The following is a 23361-nucleotide window of genomic DNA, read 5'->3' as shown; positions in this document are numbered from 1 at the left end:
GTGCGATCCTTTTTGCCCATTCCAGGAATCTCTTTACTAGCTGTGATGTAAAGAAACTCTTCCCTGTTTCTCCTCTTGTGTAGGCTACTATTGCGGCCAGGTGTACTCTCAGGGAGGATGAGCTCAACTTTGCCTTCAGCAGGTGCGTGAGATACCATAGTACTGTTGATTCTCTTGTCATCTTCTTATGTAGCTTCTACTTGCTGCACCATTGTGTGAACCTCTTCAATTTCGCCACATAGCACCTTCTTGTGCTAGGTCTCCTAGCCTCTCGTAGTACCCGCAGGGTGCTCTCAGGTAACCTCAGGTGCGCGAACTCTGTGTCTTCAGGAGCCATGCTGCTAGGCTGAGGCTCTCTGGCTCTGGGTGTAGTACCTCTCCGTCTTGCATGGAGAGCAGGTCTTTTCTTTTCCCGAACTTGTGGGGAGCACCTTGTGCCATTTCCATGATCTGTGAGTACCAGGTTTGCCTGGTCCACTGTGGTGCCACCAGGATCAGATTCATGTTGCTGGTTCGGCACTTGTTGAGTACTCTGTGTATCAGTGGTATCGGGGGAAAAGCGTAAGCAAATGTTTTCGACAAGCTTATCCATAGGGCATTCCCCAGGGATCCTCCCCGTGGTTGCCCGGATGCGAAGCTTTGGCATTTTGCATTCAGGTGTGTTGCAAATAGGTCTATTGTCGGTATTCCCCACCTTCTGAATAGCCTTAGCGTTTTCTGCGTATGGAGCTCCCACTCGTAGGATGCCGATTTCTGTCTGCTGAGCCAGCTGCTTCCAATTGTCTTTCCCTGGTAGGTGTATTATTATTATTATTATTATTATATTTAATTTTATACAGCGCGCAGCTACCCGGAAGGTTTCCCGGCGCTAAACAGAAGGGAGAGGACGGTTAATTGCAGAAAGGTCACTAAAGAATCTGGGGTGTCTAAAGGTTGAATAACCAGGTCTTGAGGTCTCTGCGGAACCTAAGGTAGCAGGATTCAAAACGTAGAGAAAGAGGTAGAGCATTCCACAGGGAAGGGGCTAAGTATGCGAATGAGCGACCGCCCATTCTGGCTCTCCTGATGCGGGGGACCTGATATCTTTCTTGGGTCGATGAACGGAGAGTGCGGGGGGGACAATATTGATGAACCAAAGTTCTTAAGTAGGGAGGGGCATTGCCTGACTTAATGTGGTGCATGATACAGAGGGCCTTGAATTTGGAGTGGCTTTCAATGCAGAGCCAGTGCAGGCTACGCAGAGAGGCCGAAGTGGGAGAGGTTCTGGGAAGATTGCAGAGTAATCGTACGGCCATGTTTTGAACCGTCTGAAGTTTGCGCGTCACCTCCTTGCATGCACCCAGAAAGAGAACATTTCCATAGTCCAGCCGAGAAGTAATTAACGCTTGGACTACAAGTCAAGTCAAGTCAAAAGATTTATATAGCGCGCTACATACCCGGAGGTTCTCAAGGCGCTTGAAGAAGGGTGGGGAATTACTTGTCGAATATCCAAGTTTTAAGTTGCTTTCTGAATGCTCGGTGGTTCTGAGTGAGACGAAGGTGAGTGGGGAGTGAGTTCCAGGTTTTAGCTGCGAGGTAGGAGAAGGATCTACCTCCCATGGTGGTTTTGTTGATGCGAGGTACGGTAGCAAGGGCTTGGTTGGAGGATCGTAGCTGGCGGGAGGGGGTGTAGAAGGAAAGTCGTGTGTTGAGGCATTCGGGTCCAAGTTCGTAAAGTGCTTTGTGAGCGTGGGTTAGGAGGCGGAAAGTAATCCTCTTATTGACGGGGAGCCAGTGGAGGTTTTTCAGGTGACTGGAGATGTGGTTTTTACGCGGGATGTCTAGTATGAGTCTGGCTGATGCGTTCTGCATGCGTTGGAGTTTTTTCTGGAGTTTTGCGGTGATACCGGCGTATAGGGTGTTTCCGTAGTCCAGGCGGCTTGTAACCAGTGCATGGGTGACCGTTTTTCTGGTTTCGGTGGGGATCCAGCGAAATGTTTTTTTGAGCATGCGAAGAATGTTGAAGCAAGATGATGAAACGGCGTTGACTTGTCTGTTCATAGAGAGTGAGGAGTCCAGGATGACGCCCAGGTTCCGTGCGTGGTCCGTCGGGATGGGTGCTTTTCCAAGGGCCTCTGGCCACCAAGAGTCATCCCAGGCGGAGGGGGAGGTACCTAAGATAAGGACTTCTGTTTTGTCTGAGTTCAATTTCAGACGGCTGTGCTTCATCCACTCGGCTACTTCTTTCATTCCTTCATGTAGGTTGGTTTTGGCGGTGTTAGGGTCTTTGGTGAGTGAGAGGATCAGTTGAGTGTCGTCGGCGTAGGAGATGATGTTGAGGTTGTGTTGGCGTGCGATGGCCGCGAGGGGGCTCATGTATACGTTGAAGAGGGTGGGGCTGAGTGAGGATCCTTGTGGTACGCCGCAGATGACTTCAGTGGCCTCTGACTTGAATGGTGGGAGGTGGACTCTCTGGGTTCTTCCGGTGAGGAACGAGGTGATCCATTCCAGTGCTTTTCCTTGGATTCTGATGTTTCTGAGGCGCTGTAGAAGGGTGCTATGGCAGACTGTGTCGAAGGCTGCGGAGAGGTCGAGGAGGATGAGGGCGACTGTGTCTCCATTGTCCAGTAGAGTTCGAATGTCGTCTGTTGCTGCGATGAGGGCGGTCTCCGTGCTGTGTTTGGCTCGGAAGCCGGAATGTGAGGAGTCGAGGGATTTGTTGGTTTCGAGGAAGGCGGCGAGCTGGTTGTTGACGGCTTTCTCGATGACTTTGGCCGGGAATGGAAGGAGCGAGATGGGGCGGTAGTTTTTGAGTTCGGTGGGGTCCGCTGTGGGTTTTTTCAGAAGGGCGCTAAGTTCTGCGTGTTTCCAGCTTTCCGGGGAGGTGGCGGAGTTGAGGGAGCAGTTGATGACGTCTCGGAGGTGTGGTGCTATGATGGAGTCTGCTTTGTTGAAGATGTGGTGAGGGCAAGGGTCTGTGGGGGATCCTTAGTGGATGGAGTTCATCAGGTGGATGGTGTCCTCAGTGGAGATTGGGTTCCAGTCATTAAGGATGTTCAAGGGGGGTGAAGGTCCTGCCGAAGGTTGGGAGGGTTGGTCTCTGGGTCGGTTGTCGAAGCTGTTGTGGATGTCTGCGATTTTGTTGTGGAAGAACGAAGCTAGGGAGTCGCAGAGGGCTTGAGAGGGGGTGATGTCGTTGGAGTTGGCTGAGGGGTTGGTAAATTCTTTGACGATGTTGAATAATTCCTTGCTGTTGTGGGCTTTGTTATCTAGTCGGTCTTTGAATGCGGCTTTCTTGGCAGATCGGATTAGTTGGTGGTGTATGCGGGTGGCGTTTTTGAAGGCGTCCCTGGTGCTGGTGTTTGGTTCTTTTTTCCAGGCCTTCTTGAGGGAGCGACAGAGTTTCTTCGATTTCTTAAGATCATCGTTGAACCAGGAGGCGTTTTTCCTGCCTAGTTTGATTTGACGTTTTTTCAGCGGTGCTAGAATGTCGGCGCTGTTGGATAGCCATTGGGTGAGGTTAATGGCTGCTTGGTCGGGGTTTGGGGAGTGGGCAGGGGGGTTTTGAAGAAGCGATGAGGAGATCTGGTCGATGGTGATTTTGTTCCAGTTTCTTCGCAGAGTAGGTTGAGGATGGTTGTGAGTTGTGGTCTTATTGTAGATAAAGTGTATGCAGCTGTGGTCCGTCCAATGGAGAGTTGTGGTGTGACTGAAGGAGACATGTTTGCTGGAGGTGAAGATAGGGTCGAGTGTGTGACCTGCGATGTGGGTGGGCGTAGTGACAAGTTGTTTGAGTCCGAGGTTGGCGAGATTGTCCAGAAGGGAGGTGGCGTTGCTGTCATTGCTCTTTTCGAGGTGAAAGTTGAGGTCTCCCAATAGGATGTATTCCTCGGAGGGGAGGGCGTGTGGGGTGATAAAGTCAGTGATAACGTCGCTGAATTGTGCACGGGGTCCTGGAGGTCGGTAGAGGAGGGTGCCTCTGAGTGTGGTCTTGGGGTCGGTGTGGATCTGGAAGTGAAGGTGTTCGGCGCTGGCAAGGTTGACGTCTGAGCTGGTTGAGATGCGGATGGAGTTCTTATGGACGATAGCGATGCCTCCTCCTGTTTGTCGTGGGGAAGCATCCATATGATTTTTCTCAGCCACTTGATGATGGTAATGTAGGTGGCCGAGACCTTGATCACATGTTGCCTCATGGACAGTTGATCATCAAATAGGATGCCTAGATTGCGAGCTGTCTTAGAGGGAACAGGTAGGGAGCCCAACTGCTGTGGCCAATGGTGGGGACCCCAGAGTGTAGTATTGGGGCCAAACAAAAGAAGCTCGGTTTTATCCCCATTTAGTTTTAATTTGTTGTCATGCATCCAACTAGTTATGTTATTAAGACCAGAGTGAAGGGATTAAATGGAGGAGTTTTGACCTGTGGAGAGTGAAAAGATGATCTGAGTATCATCGGCGTAGGAATAGATGACAAGTCCGGCTTTCTCCGCAATGGTGGCGAGGGGTCTAGCATATAGGTTAAAGAATAAAGGGCTCAAAATAGAGCCCTGAGGGACGCCACGGGAGGAGTGATGAATTTTAGAGGCTGAGGAAGGGGAGAAAACTTGGAACGTACGGTCCGAGAGATAGCTGGCCACCCAACCGAGAGCTGAGCCACTGATGCCGATAGATTTTATGGCAGCAAGAAGGATGGAATGGGAAACAGTGTCGAAAGCGGCACTCAAATCCAATAGGATGAGTGCCACTGTTTCCCCTTTGTCTACCTGGCATCCAATGGTCTCAGAGACCCCGAGAAGAGTTGACTCGGTCGAGAAGCCAGCCCTAAAGCCAGACTGGGACTGGTGGAGGAAGTTACCTGCTTCAATGTAAGTGGTGAGCTGTTTGTTAATGTGCTTCTCCTAGACTTTGGACCAGACCGGAAGAAGAGAGATGGGACGAAAGTTAGTAGGATTATTTGGATCAGCATTAGCTTTTTTTAGTAGGGGCACAATCATAGCGTGCTTCCACGTACTCGGGACCTTAGCTTCTCTGAGTGAGGCATTGAGGAGTTCTAAGATTAGAGTGAGTGCAGGAGGATCAAGAGTAAGAAGGATTTGGGGGGGCACGGGATCCAAGGGGGAGCCAGATTTAATGCATCCCAGGATTTTATGTAAAGAAGTAATAGTAAGAGGGTCCCATGCCGTCAACTGGGGCGGAGGGGGTGGACACATTTGCGTATTGGTTTCTGATTCTTACAAGGGTTTAGGCATGCCCAGCTCAGGGGAGAATGCAGTGTGCGTGGGAGCTCCAAAATTGGCATAGATGGTTTCGATTTTGGTCGTGAAAAATTCTGCCAAGGAGTTGCATTGCGTTTCTGGTTTCATGGCTAGCAGGTCTATTTTTAGTGGGATGGCCCATCTCCATATCTCCAGTGATAGGTTCGATAGCTCAGCTTATTGTGTTCCTCCCTGTTTGTTGATGTAGAACATCGTTGTTGAGTTGTCTGTTTGGATCAACACTCTCTGGTTTTACAGTTTTGTCTGGAAGGCTTTCAGGGTGAGGAACACGGTCTTTAGTTCCAGGTAGTTGATGTGTTTGACTGCATCCGCTGGAGTCCACAGACCCCTCACCCTGAGTTTGCTCATGTGTGCTCCCCATCCCTTCTGGGATGCGTCTGTGGTGATGGTCATCGTTTGGGTTGGTGGTATTAGAGGCTTTCTTTCCGTTATGTTCTCCTTGTTTCACCACAACATCTCCTCCTGCACTTTGTGCGTTACAACCACTAGATCTTCCCAACTTCCTGTAGCTTGTGACCATTGTTATTGCAGCCATTCTTGGAATGGTCTCATGTGGAGGCGTACATTTGGCACCAAATGTATGCAGGAGGCCATCATGCCCATGACCTTGCTCACTGTCAGAGCTCGCCCCTTCTGGTAGAGGCGCGTCTCCTACAGCAGTGTATGTATGTATGTATGTGCGTTCTTATATAGCGCTCGACTACCCTTGGGCATCTCGGCGCTTGCCTTGGGAACCCGTCCTGGCTTTTCCCTGTGAGATAACCCGTACTGGGCATCCCCAAGGTGAAAGCCAGGCATCCTGCCGCGGGGGGCCGTTGTGGAGATTAAGCAAGCTTACTGCCCAGAGCTGCATAGTGTGAACTCGTGCTTAGAGTGGGCACCGAAGCGAGAATTATCGAGTCCGTGGACAATTGGGCTCGGGACCCTGCCGCGTCGGGAATCGAACCCTGGTCCCGGGTCTGACCTCTGCTTCAGGGTATGCCTCCTCTAACCAGTGAGCCACACTTCTCCAGTGCCAGTGTCCTCTTGTCGCTGGGGAACACCTTGCTCTGTATGGTGTTGATCTTTGCTTCTAGGAAGATTTTTACTTGCTCTGGTTCCAGAGGGTTTCCCCCAGTGAATGGAGAATCCCAGGCCCATCAGTGTATTTGTCACGCGCTGTGCGTGCTCCTTGCATGTCCTGTGTGAACTTGCCTTTATTAGCCAGTCGTCCAGGTAAGGACATGGATCCCTTCCCTTCTTAGATGCGCTGCCACTGCTGCGAGGCACTTGGTGAAGACCCTTGATGCCGATTTTAGTCTGAACGCTAGGGCAGTGAACTGGTAGTGATCTTTGTTAATGGTAAATCTAAGTAGATGTTTGTGCTGCCTGTTCATTGGGATGTGCAGGTAGGCATCTTTGAGGTCTATGGTGGCCATGAAATCTCCGTCCCTTATCTGGGGAATGACCTCCTGCAGGGACGTCATCTTGAACTTTTGTGTTTTTATGTACTTGTTCAGGAACCTTAGGTCCAGGATGGGTCTTAGTGTTTCGTCCACCTTTGGTACCAGGAAGTAGGTGGAGTACACTCCCATGTTCATTTCTCGGTATGGTACTGGTTCGATAGCCTTCTTTTGGAGCAGTTCCTCAGTTTCTTTTTGAAGTAGCTCTAGCTCTTTTCATGACTGCGCCTTCTTTTTTGGGTCCTGTATGGCGGTGTCCTTTCCAATTCTATGCAGTATCCGAACTGTATGATGTTGAAGATCCATTTGTCTGTGGTTATCTTCTTCCACACCCGGAAGAAATTACTTACCCTGCCTCCTACTGGTGTAACATGTTCGTTCATTTTTGGTCTGTGTAACACTGTGTTGGTCTTTTTGTGCTCCATCCTGGGAGGCATTGCGCAGGTGGGCACCTATTGCATGACGGAGTCACTTTGAGGTGGGTTGTTGGCACCCTCTTTTATTTTGGCCACGTCCGTCCGTCCACCCTCCCGCGAAAGGACTGGCCCCTTTGCTGGTGGTGCCAGGTTTGTTTTTGGTGACCCTGCTGTGTTTGGCTGTCGCCCTGGTGGGACTGTAGGAATGTCTGGTGCGACGTTCCTGGCTGGTTCCCCCCTCTTCCATTCGGTTTCCGTGACAGGGTTCCCCTTTTCATTTCTCTGAATTGTAAGGCCTCCATGGACCTTGCAATTTCGTTTTCCTTTTAAAGCTGGGTGAGTTTTTCGTCCACCGGCGCCCCAAATAGTGTTTCCCCATTGAACGGGGTGCTAAGGATATTGTGCTGCACCTCTGGTTTGAAGCGTGAGATCCTGAGCCAAGCCTGCCTTCTCTCAGTGATTCCGAACATCAGCCTGCTGGATGTGTCTGCTCCGTCCAAGGCTGTTTTGAGGTAAGAATTTGCCACATTCTTCCCCTCCTCCAGAAGGTGTGAAGCTCTTTGTTGGTACTCGTCTGGGAGGTGCTTTATCAGCTACCCGATTTCGTCCAGGATTTGGTACTGGTGCCTGCTCAGTGGGGCGTTTGAGTTTGCCATGCGCCAGTGCATTGCTGCATTCCTTTCTATCTTTCTCCCAGTTAGGTCCATCCTCCTGCTTTCCTTGTCTGGTGGTGGCCCTGATGTCGTTGGCACATTTGCCCTTTTCCTTGCGGTCGCCGCAATAATGGAGTCCGCTGTAACTGCCCTTTGATGTATGGAGGATCTTTAGTGGAGTGCTTATATTTCTTCTCCGCCCTCGGCGTAACGGACCTGCATGTCGCCGGTTCCTTGAACGTCTCCTTCCCCTGGGTCATAACACTCAAGAGCATGGGGAGGCACTGGGCTAGTCTGTGTGGGGAGCAGGGTCTCCAAGAGGAAGACTGCTTTTGGTTTTTCCTCATCAAGCTTGACTCCAAAAGACGCTGCTGCATTCTTGATGACCACATTGTACACCCCAATGTCATCTGGCGGCGAAGGCCTCGAAGGGTACGTGTCAACTGCCTCTTCTGGGCTTTCGGTGTCTAGGTCCTGCCACTCCAGGTCCTGTGTCCCCGAGGATGCCGATCCGAGGGTCGTCCACTGGTTGTCGTCATCCTCCTCCTCGTAGTAGAAGGCTTCTTCCTCTGGATGTTCCTGATTCTCAGGTCTTTTCGGCGGCTCTTCGGCCTTGAAGTCCTCCTCCTCTTCTATCTCGACGATCACTGTCGCTGGCTTCGACAGAATCATGAACCTCTTCATCTTTTCGTCGAACTTCTTCTTTCTTTGCAGGATGTTATCCATTTCGATCTCGAGCCGTCTTTTCTTTCTTTCCAGTTCAGCGGCCTGTTCGGCGTCGGACGGTTCGGCTGATCTCTTCGCCGTATACATCGACGTCGAAGTCGAACGTTCCTTTTCAGGGACATGCTTTGACGACCTTGGCTCTTCGCCGGTCTTGGCCGCCTGGTAGTCCTTCTCGAAGGATCCGCTGGGCTGTTTGTCCTTGGATGCAGCTGCAGCCGTCAAGGTTTTCAGCGCCGGTGCTCCCTTCAAGGACTTAGACTCTGTTTTTCGAGAGTCTGATTCAGACCTTCGAGGGTCTGTCGGGGCTTTAGGGGTCGTCGACTCTCCTACCTCTTTAGAAGTTTTCTTATCGGTCTCCGCGACTGTGTAGTCGTCTTCTTCTCCGGCAACGTTGTCCTCCTCGTCGCTCGAGGACCCCAGGTCTCGAAGGGACGGCTGTTGGTCTTTGACCTGCATGCTGTAGTTGGCTCTTCTTTGACGCTCTCTAACGCGGAGGGTCTTTGGTGTGAAGGCGGAGCAGGCGTTGCAGTCCTTGCTCTCGTGGTCGACCAGTAGGCAGAGGTTGCAAACAGGCTGCTGATCCTTCTGCGCGTATTTGTGGTGGCAGTTACGGCTGAATTTAAAGGGTGTGTTGTCCATTTCTTGCGCTCAGGGGGCCCCCTGTGTGTGCATTCTCCATTGGACGTCGAAGTTCTCCTTCTTCTTCGTCGTTCCGGCTCGACTGTGTCTTTCCTTGTCGTCTTCTCAGTCTTTTCTGTGCAAAACTCGACTCTTCTGTGTCTTCTTCCCTCCAAAACTCTGGAGCCTCTCTAGAACGATCCAGACCCAACGGCGGAAAAAAGAATCTGAAGATGGCGCCCAAGGGTGGGAGCTTCCGCAGGAAGCGTGCCGACGTCACGGGAAGGACACCAAAAGGTGGGACGTCGACGCCCACCTGGCCGACAAAAAAAAAAATTGAAAAGACTATGAATGATTCCGGACCCAACTACTAGACCGTGGAATAATGCACAGCATAGTGAATCCAGAAAGATTCACGCTGCAAAACTACAGATGTGCATTCCATAGAAGATGCTCATCCATCGTCACACATCCGCAACTCTGAAATATTCTTCCTACTATGATTTACCTCAAAGAGTTGCTCTGCGCTACCTTTCCCAGCATAAAAGGCTGCAGTCAGACAGAGGACAAATTAAGCTCTTTGATGCTTTAATTTAAGAAAATGAATATAAGACCATCATAGACATAACAGATAATGTGACTTTGGTTTATAACAAGGAAACCTAGAAAAACATTCTAGAATAGGAACAGAGAACCAGAGTAAAAGCGAATATGTCGCCTCCCTTACACTCTGACTGAAGAATCTGAAAATGGCCTAATAGTAGGAGACAGGGGGCTTTAGGGTTGTATTGTGTTAATTCTCCACCATGCTTTTTTTAATTAAAGAATACATATTAGAAAATCCCTGCCTACATGTGGGAACATGGGACACCTTTTTCAAAAACAAAATCTGTATAAGCATCTATTAAACAAAACATGGTCACCGAGGCAACACTATTTCATGACCAACAGACCATTTTAAAAAATGTGCTCTTGTTTTGTGTAATAAACCATAAATATGGCCACTCAACCCTAATATGGAAAGCAGAACAGAATTACTGAATATCTGAATTCACTACCGGAATTGCTACACGGTCCATTTGCCACTAAAACCATGAGCATAATTTTACACTTTAGGTGACTTCGACAATTCTGTCACAACTGACATAACAATGGGGCTCCCGTTGTTGACGCATTAGCAATAAATTGTACAATTCTCAAAGTACATATATACTGGAACACACCAAGATGGCCCCACTGAAATACCTACTTTTACATATGAATGCTTAATAACATTTGTGACCGATTATTTACCAACGTCAGTCTATACTTACTCTGAATTGTTTTAGTTTACTGTCCCACAGCATCGTGCACAGTATTGAATGGAGTAGGAGTTGTTTTCTTCCTACTAGTACCTTGAAGACCTCTGAAGTTTAGATACAGATGAGCAGCTTGAACATGATTTGATTGCATATATATATACTAGTAATATACCACTTTGGGTGTTGCTTTTCTGGTGGCAGGAAAATGGACATGTGTCACGATCTGAAGAATTAATGTTATCACTGATTTTGTCTTCCACCCTACAGGATACAAATCATAATCCCTGTACTAATGGTTTCGGTCATGCTCAAGATCATGTCCAACAGAAGCAGATAAGCAAGTCATCATTAGAGGACACTGTTATGATAATTAGTGCCATACTAATCTGAGTTTAACTCCCATCAGAGCCCAATAGTTCTGAAGCATGTAATCATATGTTGTAATTGGGAGGGGGGTAGGGAATAACTATTTGAGCTTTTGAAATATTTCTATCATTACCCTTTTGTGTTTCAAGCTTTCAAGAAAGAGGCCTATAAAGATCTGAATGCACACAATTTCTCTTGAGACTGTCAACTGGTTATCAATTAGACTAATTTAGTCTAGCAAGGTTGAGTCTTAGGGCCCTTAAGCATTCAGAACAACAGACCTCCTTTCTGGGGAGGATGCCTTTTGGAAAGAAGAATGGCAACAAAATAGTTTGATTAATAAGAAAATCAGATGAATTTTGGAGGACAAGAGACCCTAACAAGGTAGAACACTATGTAACGCACATGAATGATCACACAGAGCCAGAGTGTAGGAAGCTGGCTCTTTATGTGATAAATCAAAATCTGATAAACTGTGTAAAGAATCTAGGAGTTCCCTTACTAGTGGACAGGCTCTGACTGGAGACCAATTGGGGCTAACCAATGGGGGGGGGGATATCTTGGGGTTTCAAGACCCAAAGTTGAATGTATTTTCCACATACAGAAGACACCGTCCTTGAAACAATAGGCTTTATAATCTTTGTATTGCACTGCCATCAAAGCCTACTTTTTATGGGCATTCCAAATGTTACCTTTTAGACCCACTTCCTTGATTTCTTGCCATCTAATACTAGATAAAAATGTTCTTATTTTAGACATTTGCCCCACCCCCACAAAGCAGGTCATGTATTATTCATTTTTCGCCAAAGACCCATTCGGAATAAAAAGATGAACTTTCTGCACCAAAAATTATGAAAATGCATCATGGTTTGTGAGGGATACTAGGTAGCTGGCTATGTATATGATATTGCCACAAGGTGGTAATACCGTGCACAGAGTCCTGGGGTTCCCCAAACGTGTACAGTGCTCAATGTAAAGCCCAAAGAGGGAATTGTGTGGCTCTCACCAGGTTCTGGTACCAATTTTATTGGGAGACTTAGGGGAATGCTGGGTGGGTGGCAGTTTGTGCCTCTCCGCAGATGCCAAAACTTTCCTTCACAGAAATGCGAGGAAAAAGTGTATTTCTTTTTATTTTGTTTACTACGTTTGAGGTTTGCAAGGGATTCTGGGTAACAGAACCTGATGAGAGCCACACAATTCACCCCATCCTGGATTCCCCTGGGTGTCTAGTTTTAAAAAAATTTATAGGTTTGCTAGGATTCCCAAGATGCCAGCTGAGCTAGAGTCCAAAATCCACAGTTAGGCACATTGCGAGAAAAGGGTCTTTCACTGGAAAAATGTGATGTGTCCACGTTGCATTTTGGGCCATATCCTGTTGCGGGCACAATGTCTACCCACACAAGTGAGGTACCATTTTTATCGGGAGACTTGGGGGAATGCTGGGTGGGTGGATTGTCCATTCCTTTAGATTTCAGAACGTTTCAACACAGAAATGTGAAGAAAATGTGGTTTCTTTGACAAAATTTGAGGTTTGCAAGGGATTTTCCACAGACGTCACCCCATCCTGGATTTTCCTGCGTGTCTAGTTTAAAAAAACGTATACGTTTACTAGGGTTCCCTAGGCGGCGGCTGAGCTAGGGTCCAAAATGAACAGCTAGACACATTGTGAAATGTACACATCACTGGAAAAATGTGATGTGTACACATGTTGTGTTTTGGGACGTTTCCTTTCGCAGGCACTAGGCCTACTCACACAAGTGAGGTACCATTTTTATTGAGAGCCTTAGGGGAACACAGAATAGTAAAACAAGCGTTATTACCAATTGACTTTCTATACATTTCTGCCTTCCAAATGTAAGACTATGTGTAAAAAATAAGTAATTTTGAACAAAGTCCACTAATTCATATGCTAGTATGGGTACCCATAATTTCGGAGATTTGCAAATAACCACTGCTTCTAAACTCTTTATTTTGTTCCTATTCCAGAAAAACATAGGCTTCTTTGATGCCTATTTTTCACTCTTTACATTTTACCAAATGAATTGTTATATACCTGGTACACAATGAAAAACCATTGCAAGGCGCAGGTCAGTTATTGGCTCTAGGTAACTCGGGTTCTTGGTGAACCTACAAGTCCTTTACATCCCTGCTTCCAGAACGGTTCAGCAGACATAACAGAATATTGCTTTAAAAAATCTGCCATGCTTAGAAGAAGCTACAGGTGAAAACGTTGGCACAATTCACTGTTTTATTTCAATATTTTTTCAATTTCAGCTGTTAAACCTTGAAGGATCTACACAACTGATCCCATGCTGAATTCAGAATTGTGCCTACTTTTCAGGAATGTATAGCTTTCCGGGATCCATTACTGCTTTCACACCCATTTCTATCACTACCTGGAAGAAGGATGAAAGCGCAAAAAACAGGCTATGTTCCAGTAAAGTGCCCAAACTGTGTAAAAAAATTTTGGTTTTCTGATAAAAGTCTGCATGTTGCTGAAAGCTGGGAAAATGGTGATTTCAGCACCACAAACACTTTTGTTGATACCATTTGCAGGAAAAAACAGATGCGTTCTTTTGCAGCATTTTTTCCCCATTTTTCAAAAAACTAAAACTACATTTTACTATATTTTGACTAATTTCTCATTTTGCTCCTGTGGAATCCGCAAACCCTGCGTACCTTTAGAATCCTCAGGATAATGGAAGAAAAGGACGCAACTTTGGTGTGGATCCCTTATGTGGACAAACATTTACAAGGACCACCGCGCGAAGTATGCGTGTTTCCCATAAGAAGATATATTTAAAGAATGGTACTTTTATGTATGGAAACGTGTTTCAAATGCTCACACACAGGAAAAGATATTCCAATGTTTATGAATATCAAAGGGGATACCACGATAAAGAACTAATCTGGAGGAATGGATCGCCTCCCCAACTACGTATACATCACCTCAAATTTGTCAGGTTACAGATATAGCAGAAGAATATGGTACACTTACATCCTGATCGTAGCGCTTCCTAATCTCTGGATGGGTCTGCTCAATCAGGCAGTCCACAAAGCAGGTCTGAAAGAGAAAAGAGGTGGTGAATGGGTGTGCTTGAGAAAATGCAGTGCAAGAGCAGACACAGAAGAAGATCTACAAATCAGATCACTCATTCAAGCAAGTGTGCTACAAATGCTGCACCATCATCGCACCCCATCTCCGCGATGTCATTAACTGTTCCCTCAACTCCGCTACCTTCCCGGAAAGCTGGAAACATGCCGAACTCAGCGCCCTTCTGAAGAAACCCACGGCAGACCCAACCGAACTTAAGAACTACCGCCCCATCTCGCTCCTCCCATTCCCTGCCAAAGTCATCGAAAAAGCCGTCAACAGTCAGCTCGCCGCCTTCCTCGAATCCAACAAATCCCTCAACCCTTCACAATCCGGCTTCCGAGCCAAACACAGCACCGAAACCGCCCTCATCGCTGCAACAGACGACATCCGAACACTACTGGACAACGGAGAAACAGTCGCTCTCATCTTACTCGACCTCTCCGCAGCCTTCGACACAGTCCGTCATAGCACCCTCATACAACGCCTTAGAAACGTCGGAATACAAGGAAAGGCATTGGAATGGATCATCTCGTTCCTCAACGGAAGAACACAGAGAGTCCGCCTCCCCCCTTTCAAATCAGAGGCCACCGAAGTCATCTGTGGCGTACCACAAGGATCATCACTCCATCGCACGCCAACACAACCTCAACATCATCTCCTACGCAGACGACACCCAGCTGATCCTCTCCCTCACCAAAGACCCAAACACCGCCAAAACCAACTTACACGAAGGAATGAAAGAAGTAGCCGAGTGGATGAAGAACAGCCGTTTAAAACTAAACTCGGACAAAACAGAAGTCCTCATCCTAGGACCATGCCCCTCTGCCTGGGACGACTCATGGTGGCCTCCGGCCCTCGGAACCGCACCCATACCTACGGACCACGCACGTAACCTGGGCTTCATCCTGGACTCCTCCCTCTCGATGACCAGACAAGTCAACGCTGTCTCATCATCTTGCTTCAACATCCTACGAATGCTCAAAAAAATCTTCAGTTGGATCCCCACCGATACAAGAAAGACGGTCACCCATGCACTGGTCACAAGCCGACTGGATTACGGAAACACCCTTTACGCTGGAACCACAGCCAAACTACAGAAAAAACTCCAACGCATCCAAAACGCCTCAGCCAGACTCATACTGGACATCCCTCGGCAAGCTCACATTTCCGGCCACCTGAAAGACCTCCATTGGCTCCCTGTCAACAAGAGAATAACGTTCTGTCTCCTCACCCACGCACACAAAGCCCTCTACGACCTAGGACCCGAATGCCTCAACACGCGTCTATCCTTCTACACCCCCTCCCGACAACTACGATCGTCCAACCAAGCCCTCGCCGCAATTCCGCGCATCCACAGATCCACCATGGGGGGGGGGGGGGGGGAAGATCCTTCTCCTACTTAGCGGCCAAGACCTGGAACTCACTCCCCACCCACCTCCGTCTTACACAGAACCACCTCTCCTTCAGAAAGCAACTAAAGACTTGGATATTCGATAAGTAAAACATCTCCCTCCCCCAAGCGCCTTGAGACTCTCTGGGTGAGTAGTGCGCTATACAAATTTTGGAACTTGAACTTGAACTTGTTCTTGGATAAACTGGGCATCATTTAACTGCCCAATCTCGAGAATTTCCCTTAATGAACTTTCAAGAATGTAGCTTAAAATGTCTGTATCATGTAGCTCATTAATACACGAGCCAATATGCATGTTGTACATGCCTCCCAGTGCATCAAATCATGGGTGTTTAACAACCGACTGACAATTGGCCCAATGTTTACAAGTCCAAAAATCAAGATTGCTTTAGAAGACCATGATTTAACTTGAGCAACAGACTGCAGTGCAGTAACAGCCTCCAAGAAAGTACCTACTCGTATCCCTTTTTCCTCCGATAGGCTGAGGCAACAATATGTTGAATTCCTAGCTTTGTCTTTGAGGTCAGTAGCAACTAGGATGTCTGTCATGTCCCATTGCCATACTTTGTGTGCATTAATTATCTTACCTTGCCATGATGTAGATGCCCGCACAAGGTCACATTTCTTATCAGCTCTGGATTGTCCATCAGGTCAGCCAGAAAGCTAAGGAGGAGTTGAAATGAATTAATGAAATGGTGTTCATGAAGATTCCATGCCAGAACGTTGCTTTATGAAGTTCATTGGGACGAGGTCCTCACAATAGGGTAGCAACAGAAACAGAACCACCCAAACCCTGCACATATCAAACCTTTTCATGCAAAAGAAAAAAGTTCATCAACAGATAAAGTCAGAAAACAGAAAGAAACACAGATCCACAAATAAATGGACTCTTGAAAGCCATGGGAATTTATAAAGACTTGGAGATGAGAATGACAACAGAGATTACTGGCACTGACATGCAGTTTGGCTAATGGTGAATTTGTGATTTGTGTCTGGGTTCCCTTTTTACCAAAACCGAAAACAGCAGAATACATTATAATTTTTGGTGGAGACATGAAGATCAGTAAGACAAACATAAAAAGGCTAGCATCATATGAACTATTCTGTGTGATGCAGATAATTTTATAATACCACGAAGGGAAAAATACACAAGCTTAGACACAAAGAGGTCTCAAACTAACAGAGAAGTGGCAGTAAGTTGATGACATGGAACCAACCAGAGATGAATGGCACCTCATGAGCACTGCACCTTCCTTTTCACAGTGTTGAAAATGCATAACTCTGTTAGTATACCTAGGGGGGAAATTGGCAGGTACCAAAGCATTTACAGTTGAAATAGATCACAGAGAATCCCAGATCAAGACTTTAAAAAACAGTTTTCTTCATATAGGACGTAAAGTTAAATCTCCAGACATGGCAATATTCCATGAATAAATAGCGTTCATCTGACACTAAAGACCCTTCTAAATAAACACATGAAACAAAGGCAACAACATCCAGTCTGCCTTTAATGAGACAACTTTCCCACATTTACTCTCTCCTCGTATTGCAACTCCTAAAAAGTTACCAAGTTTACTCACTCCATCTCGTACACGGTGGCAGGGAGAGCCTGTTCCATTAAAGAAAACTTCTTAGTCTTCACTGGCTTAATAATGGGTTCTGCGGAGAAAATAGACTTAGTTCACAATACTTTTGATGGAGGAAACAGCTTCTAACACATCAGGCTAAGTTCTGCATCAGGGATATTTTTTTGTACTAGTAAAAACTGCTTGGGACCATTGCTGACCACTCATGGCACAGGTGTGGTGAAGAGAGCTCAGACAGCCACAGGACATACTTAAACACTTACAACACTACTAAAATCCTCAACATGGGAAATGTGCCCACACACGGACGTGTACAGAACTGTGGAATAAGCAGAAAATTACTCAGCCGTCAATTGTGAAACCAAGAGACCATAGTTTTAGAACATGTGGCCCAACCTGATGGAATTTAGTGAATCATGCCACATTCTTGAGTATTAAGTGTTAGTTAAAAATCTGAAACCGTAAGAGGCAAGGTAAATATTGGAAATCACACAAATGTTTTTCTGTCATTACAATAACCTTGTTAAATGTAAGTGCTAAATATATTTTTATATAAGTTCATAATAATGATATTTAACTTCATTCTGAGCACCAACAATTTGGGAAAATTATAGAGTACATGCCTAGGTATACAACATGATTTGTACAAGATCACTCATTTTGGTCAACTGTGGAGGCTCAAGTTAAAATTTGAGGCTCCAAGGCCCCTCGCTGAAAATATTCCAAAAGTAGTACCAAAAGACAAATCCATCTGGCGTGGGTTGGTGTGTCTAAATAAATGGTTGACATTCCTCGCCATGTAGTTGTGTATTCTATTTGGGATCAAATGCTACTGCTGCCTTTGCTGCAAAAATGCAACAGGGATTTCCTAGCGCTTTTGTCTACAGCAGAGTGCACCATATCAGTGGATTTAAGTAGACCACCTTCTCTGTAAGGCAGGGGTCTTCAAACTGGCAGCCGGGCACCCCTATGGGGGCCTCAAGTGATCCCAGGGTGGGGTGCCTGGCTTTAGCCAAAAGAAGCATTATGTTTAGAACAGTGCTTTGTTTTCAGTGGGAAAAACAATGAGTGGCAGTAAGCTGCTATGTAATGGGACATCACTAACATCTTTGTCATTTATATCCTGGCCGGGAGAAGGTGTCAAAAGGGGAGGGACTCCAAATATTCCTCAAAAACCCCATCCCAATTTCTAATAATCACACTGTGAATACTTTTACAAATTAGCAAGGCCTGCCTGACCATAACAGTATGTTTGGCAATCATGTATTTGGTTGCATTTTTATAATGGTATCAGACATTACCTGCAAGGTTTAAATACCTCTAGACAAATTTAAACACTGCCAATTTAATAAAATAATGTGAAACGTTTTGAGGGGAGCCTTTTACTTTTTTTTTGCACTGAGGGGGACCACTGCTATATGGTAACATGGGGCATGCAGGGAGTAAAACGTGAACCAACATTAATGGAATCCATTCCGAAAGGCCTGGAGAATCCTGGCATACTGCCTTGAGTTATGTGTGTTAAGCTATTTTTTTTGCTCTTAAAAAAAAACCAAGGTTAAAAAAAGAAAAAGCACTCTTATTCCTCCCAGGAAGTTGCCTATTATTCTCTCTAGAATTCAATGTTGGATAGAGCTCAATTGCAACTAGGCTTGAAGGGTGGAGGACAGACCAAAGTTAATTACGCTATAAGAAATAAAATGTTAACAATAGAAAACCTGATAGAAACAGTTTGGTTGGAAAATACTATAGAAATTAGGCACAATCAAGGGTACACTAAAAGAAGCATAGTTCCTTGATGCGACACACCTTTCGGGCAAAGTGCGTTCAATGCCAATGCCTTTTTTGAGTTAAAGGTCACAGCTCCTGACGAAATGTCAGAAGGAAACGGAGGCGAGATGTATCATCCTGAATGCTCAAGGCAAAAAAATCACTTGTCCTGAGAAAGCGGACAGCCTCATGCTTAGGAATGGTAGGTACTGTGTACACAAACCAAGCTTTAGGCTTTTCAAACTTATTAGCCACACTTACATTATTAGAAGGAACTCAGATGTGGAATGCTGGCATTCAAAATACCAACAGGCAAATATTTATTTTTGATGACAACATTCAATATATCGCAATGAGCTGTACCAAGGAGAATGCTGGAAAGAGGGGCGGGCTCTGAAGGTCTTCAAAACATCATTCAATTAGTGGTCCCCACGGTGAATTATGACACAACATTTGATAGAATATGCTTGTTTGCAACCTAGCCAATTCCTAAAAGTGATTGTAAAAGAAGGACAAATACCAGTACAGACCTTACTCTGGTTTAAAACAAAAAACTAAAAAAAGTTGCATAATCATGCACTCTGAGGTACACCCCAGGAAGAACTCCTCTGTTTTTAACTTTCATGCTTAAAAAGAATATAATAATTTTAACCTCTATACTCATCTTTCCAATCCATCTTCTTAACTATTTTTGACACACTTTTTAGTATCTTTAGAAAGATATTTGAAAATTTTGGGACTATGGTAATAAATGATATCCTGTAACAAGCCACAGAAGCAAAGTGCACAGTGTTAATTAAAAAAGTGAAAAATAGGACCCAGCCTAAAGACACAAGCAAATGAACGATGTGTCCAACAAATCTGAGCTATCTTTAAATGCTGGGTCACTATTAGGCAAAATGGATGCTGCTGGTTTCAATGCGCGTAAATGTGAAGCCTTTTCGTGTGGCACATAGCTACATTTCTTTTCAAGCAGAACACCCCTCCCACCTCAACCACGACAGTGGCTACAGCTGTTTCAACTATTGTTGGACAAAAAAAGTAACAGTCATTGGTAGCATCAATAGGGCGGGTTTTGAAATAATGTCTGGTATTGTGAAGAACTACAAGTAGATAGCATGGTAATGAATATGTATTTGTGTAGAAGCAAAGAATTGTAGACTAATATTTGTGTAGGTTAAATGGTTCGACCTAAAAATCCATTTAGGTTAATGACTGCCCTCCTCCCACCTTTGCTGCTCCCAGAGAAAAATACCACAAATTATCTTGCTATCTAAGACAATTTGATAGCAGGTGAGTGACTTTGAAGGTCCAACCTCAGGTAGCTGGATAACAAACATCTGTGTGGAGCAAAAGCATTTTTTTTTGTGGAAGCACACAATCAAAACATGCACTCCTGGGGCGTGGCTAGCAGCCGAGCATGGCGGCAGCCTAAAAGAAGAGCTCCGTAGACCGGACGGCCTCTCCTAATATCCGACCACTTATCCATGCAGGACAGATGCTCTAACGGAGGGTCCCGAAGCCTAGGACCGGGCGGAACCGAGGGTAGCAACTTTGACAACTATCCGACACCGGAGACGAAACTTATGTCGTGGCGACACTGAGGCCTGGAAAACCACAACAAGCCGGGACATCTCCTGAATGATCAACCGAGAAGGAGCGAGGGCAACTCGGTTAGGCCACACCGGAAACGCGCGACCACGGTCCGAAAAGTGGGTCAAGGGCTCGATAACAGCGAGGATTGCTCGAGCAGTTATGATTAGACTCTGCCACATCTAAAAGGACAAAATAAATACGGTCAGAAAAGAATTCTTTCAGACGACGGACAGGTGAAACCGAAACCAAAGAAGAACAAAGGGTTGGTCCGCCATCTTAGCACATAGTGTTCAGTGCATCAGCCGCCTTTCAACATCGTCTCCACAGTACCGAGATCGACCTTTTGAAAGTGGGACCTCTGGCCTTATAGTACCTGCTCCCAACTAACTCAGGAACTTGTAAAACTACACTCTGCGAGAACCTGAGCGTAACGGGTGGTATGGGCCTACTGTCCACGCGAAGAGAGAGGTGAAGACCAGTGTCACGCCAGAATCCACGAAGCCCCGGAAGACTGGGAGACATAACTTGCAAGACTCTTGGGGTACGAAGGGGCAAGGATGGCTGGAAAAATGCAAGGGGAGGCACAACACAGACCCGTATTGATATATTTGCCAGTGGTGGAGCGTCAACCTCCCAGTCGGCCCCAGCCAGCAAGATGGCGGAAGGGACGAACACGCAGAAGACAACTCTGGAAGATATCATGAGAGCGCTAACTCAAGTACAGGCCACGGTGGGCTCAATATCCACTGAAATCACATTGATCCGTGCCGACTTTCAAAAAATGTCCGAAAAAGTGAAATCGATGGAGGTGGTCACAAAGTCCCTAGTGGAAGACGTCTCGGAGCTTCAAACGGCAATGCAACAAATGGCGGTGGAAAAAAAAATCACTGCGTGAGAAACTGGACGATCAGGAAGGTAGCTCGAGAAGGAATAACATAAGAATTCTTGGTGTACCGGAATCTGAAGGCAATAGAGCAACAGACCTGTATGTGGAGGACCTGATTAAAAAGAGCTCCAACCAAAGGGACTACTGCCTTCTTCTCCGTGGAAAGAGCGCATCGAGTACCGGGGGGTAAACCTAAGCAAGGCGCGAGCCCAAGACCTATCTTGGCCCGTCTCTTCAACTTCCGTGACAGAGACGCCATTTTGCAGGCAGCTAGAGTGTCCCCTCCGGTGAAGATCCTTTACTCCACACTGGCCTTTTTTCCAGACTATACGGCAGAAGTTGCGCGCCGCAGGAGGACGTTTTTGGAGGTCAAGAAGGAACTAAGAGCGAGAGAGATCCCATACTCCATGCTCTTCCCAGCTAAACTGAGAGTGGCATCAGACAACAAGACTTGGTTTTTTGACACTCCTGAACTAGCGAGAGACTGGCTCGATGGATGGAGACTGTTGGACCTAGATTTGTCAGGTCACCTAGGGTAGCCTGGCCTAGGGTAAGACTGTCATCTATTAGAGGCACATGTGTAAAGGTTGCACACCACCCAGCAGTAACTCCAAGCAATTCCACTCAAAAAGGACACTACACCAATCTTTGTGTAAAAATACAAGCTGTTTTATAAAAATATTTTTGTTGACTTCCCTCAGTAGTTTACAATTAGGTACACTGTACAATTTTTATCAGTTCTTTCCACATATATCCAATAACATTAGGAGAACCCAGTTCAGCAGTGTGTAATCTTTCAACATGGAACTATTCTTAGGAAATACTTTCTTAACAGACACTAATAGCACCTTTTACAGTGATAGATTGTCCACCCAAGCTGAGGTTTCCTGGTTACACCAAAAGAACAATTACACTTTTATATTTTACCCACTTCAGCCTATTGCTTTGGGAATATCAAGGTCATAGGACTCTGGGAGATTTCCTTTTCACCCACTGTGTGTCACCTTCCTCACAATCAGTGAGTAACCCCAGAATTTCAGTTCTCAACTACTACATAAACAGCTCTGTTATCACTTATTCAAAGGTAAACACTGGATGAAGTCACAGATTCTTCTTCCCCACCTCCTCTGTACAGGAATCCCACAATATACTCCAGCATTCAAGTTTAGTATCCTCAATATCTCAGATCACTTCTCCAGCACTGAGGAGAATCTCTATTAAACTTGACCCTCTGAGCCAGTTACCCAGTAGGCTTATTAACCGGCCCTCCTTCACCCTATCAGGGCTAAACATAGAGATCTTCAGAGATTAAGAGAATGAGAGGGGGTTCCAACACTTAGTCCCGATATAGGGGCATAAAAGAACTCCTTCCCAGCTTCTTGGCTGATTCCCCCAGTCACTCTTTACTCCTCCCTTATTTCTCCACCTTACTTGGGGCCGGGGCAGAGGTTGACGCTGACACAGATCTCCAGCTCTCCCTCTTCACAGCTGCTCCTCACTCGATAAACGGCCCTCCGCCCCTATGCCAGCAAGGGGCTGAGACTGGACTGAGGCGACCGGAGTTTCAGTCACCCGTGCAAGCCTCGCTGCCCTCTACTGGATCGTGATGCAGCGCAGGCGCGGGTGAATAGTGTCCCCGCTAGGCGCCGCCTCACTTGCTCGGTTCTACTTTCACCGCTACTGCGCCTGCGCGGTGTCCGCAATTTCGCCGGCTCTCTCCCCACACAGCCGCACTGCGAGGCCTGCGCAGAGATCAGCGCTTACTTACTCCTGCGCCCAACCCAGCAATACCTTCGCCGTCACTCGCCCCCGCTTCAGAGGCTCCTCAGCGGCGCAGGGCGTCGTATCTCGCTCCGGTCTGCTTTTTTGAAATACCGGTAGGATGAGTCCACGAAGGGAAATGAAGGGAGCAAGTTCCCAGATAGTAGCTAGGAAAGTGAGGGAGGGGGTCAAAGGGGGCTCAGGGGGCCAACCGCCACAGCCGTACCGGTTCCCACAGAAAGTGAAGTCTGATGGGAGAGTTTGGTCAGGGGCCAGAGGGGAAACGTCTTCCTGAAGAGGTTGTCTATCTCTCAGACAAACTAACTGCTTCCAGTGCGTCCTCCTCCTCACACCACTGCCGCTCTCTTCCAACTCCCTGTACTGCACAAAATGGCTACCTGACCTCTGCCCTTATATAGCCTGTCCACCCAGGGTCCAGTAGGGTCCAGAAGGTTCCAGAAGGCTCTAGGTTAACCTATG

At 46.6% G+C, this 23361-nt stretch overlaps 1 protein-coding gene across 2 annotated transcripts in view; it reads right to left on the bottom strand.

Annotated features, from left to right (window-relative positions):
* EFTUD2 (elongation factor Tu GTP binding domain containing 2) overlaps window positions 1-23361 on the bottom strand; it is a 253358-nt gene that overhangs the window by 190755 nt on the left and 39242 nt on the right. For both annotated transcript variants that reach the window (XM_086923883.1, XM_086923882.1), the window contains exons 4-6: window positions 16863-16941; window positions 15870-15945; window positions 13773-13838 (exon numbers count right to left, since the gene is read on the bottom strand). In XM_086923883.1, the coding sequence (XP_086780009.1) occupies window positions 13773-13838; window positions 15870-15945; window positions 16863-16941 (221 nt within the window). The remainder of the gene's footprint in view (window positions 1-13772; window positions 13839-15869; window positions 15946-16862; window positions 16942-23361) is intronic.

The sequence above is a fragment of the Lissotriton vulgaris genome, chromosome 5, assembly GCF_964263255.1.
Source record: "Lissotriton vulgaris chromosome 5, aLisVul1.2, whole genome shotgun sequence".
Taxonomy (NCBI): Eukaryota; Metazoa; Chordata; class Amphibia; order Caudata; family Salamandridae; genus Lissotriton; species Lissotriton vulgaris.
The sequence above is the reverse complement of the archived record's forward strand: the minus strand, read 5'-3'. Positions and strand labels throughout refer to the sequence as shown.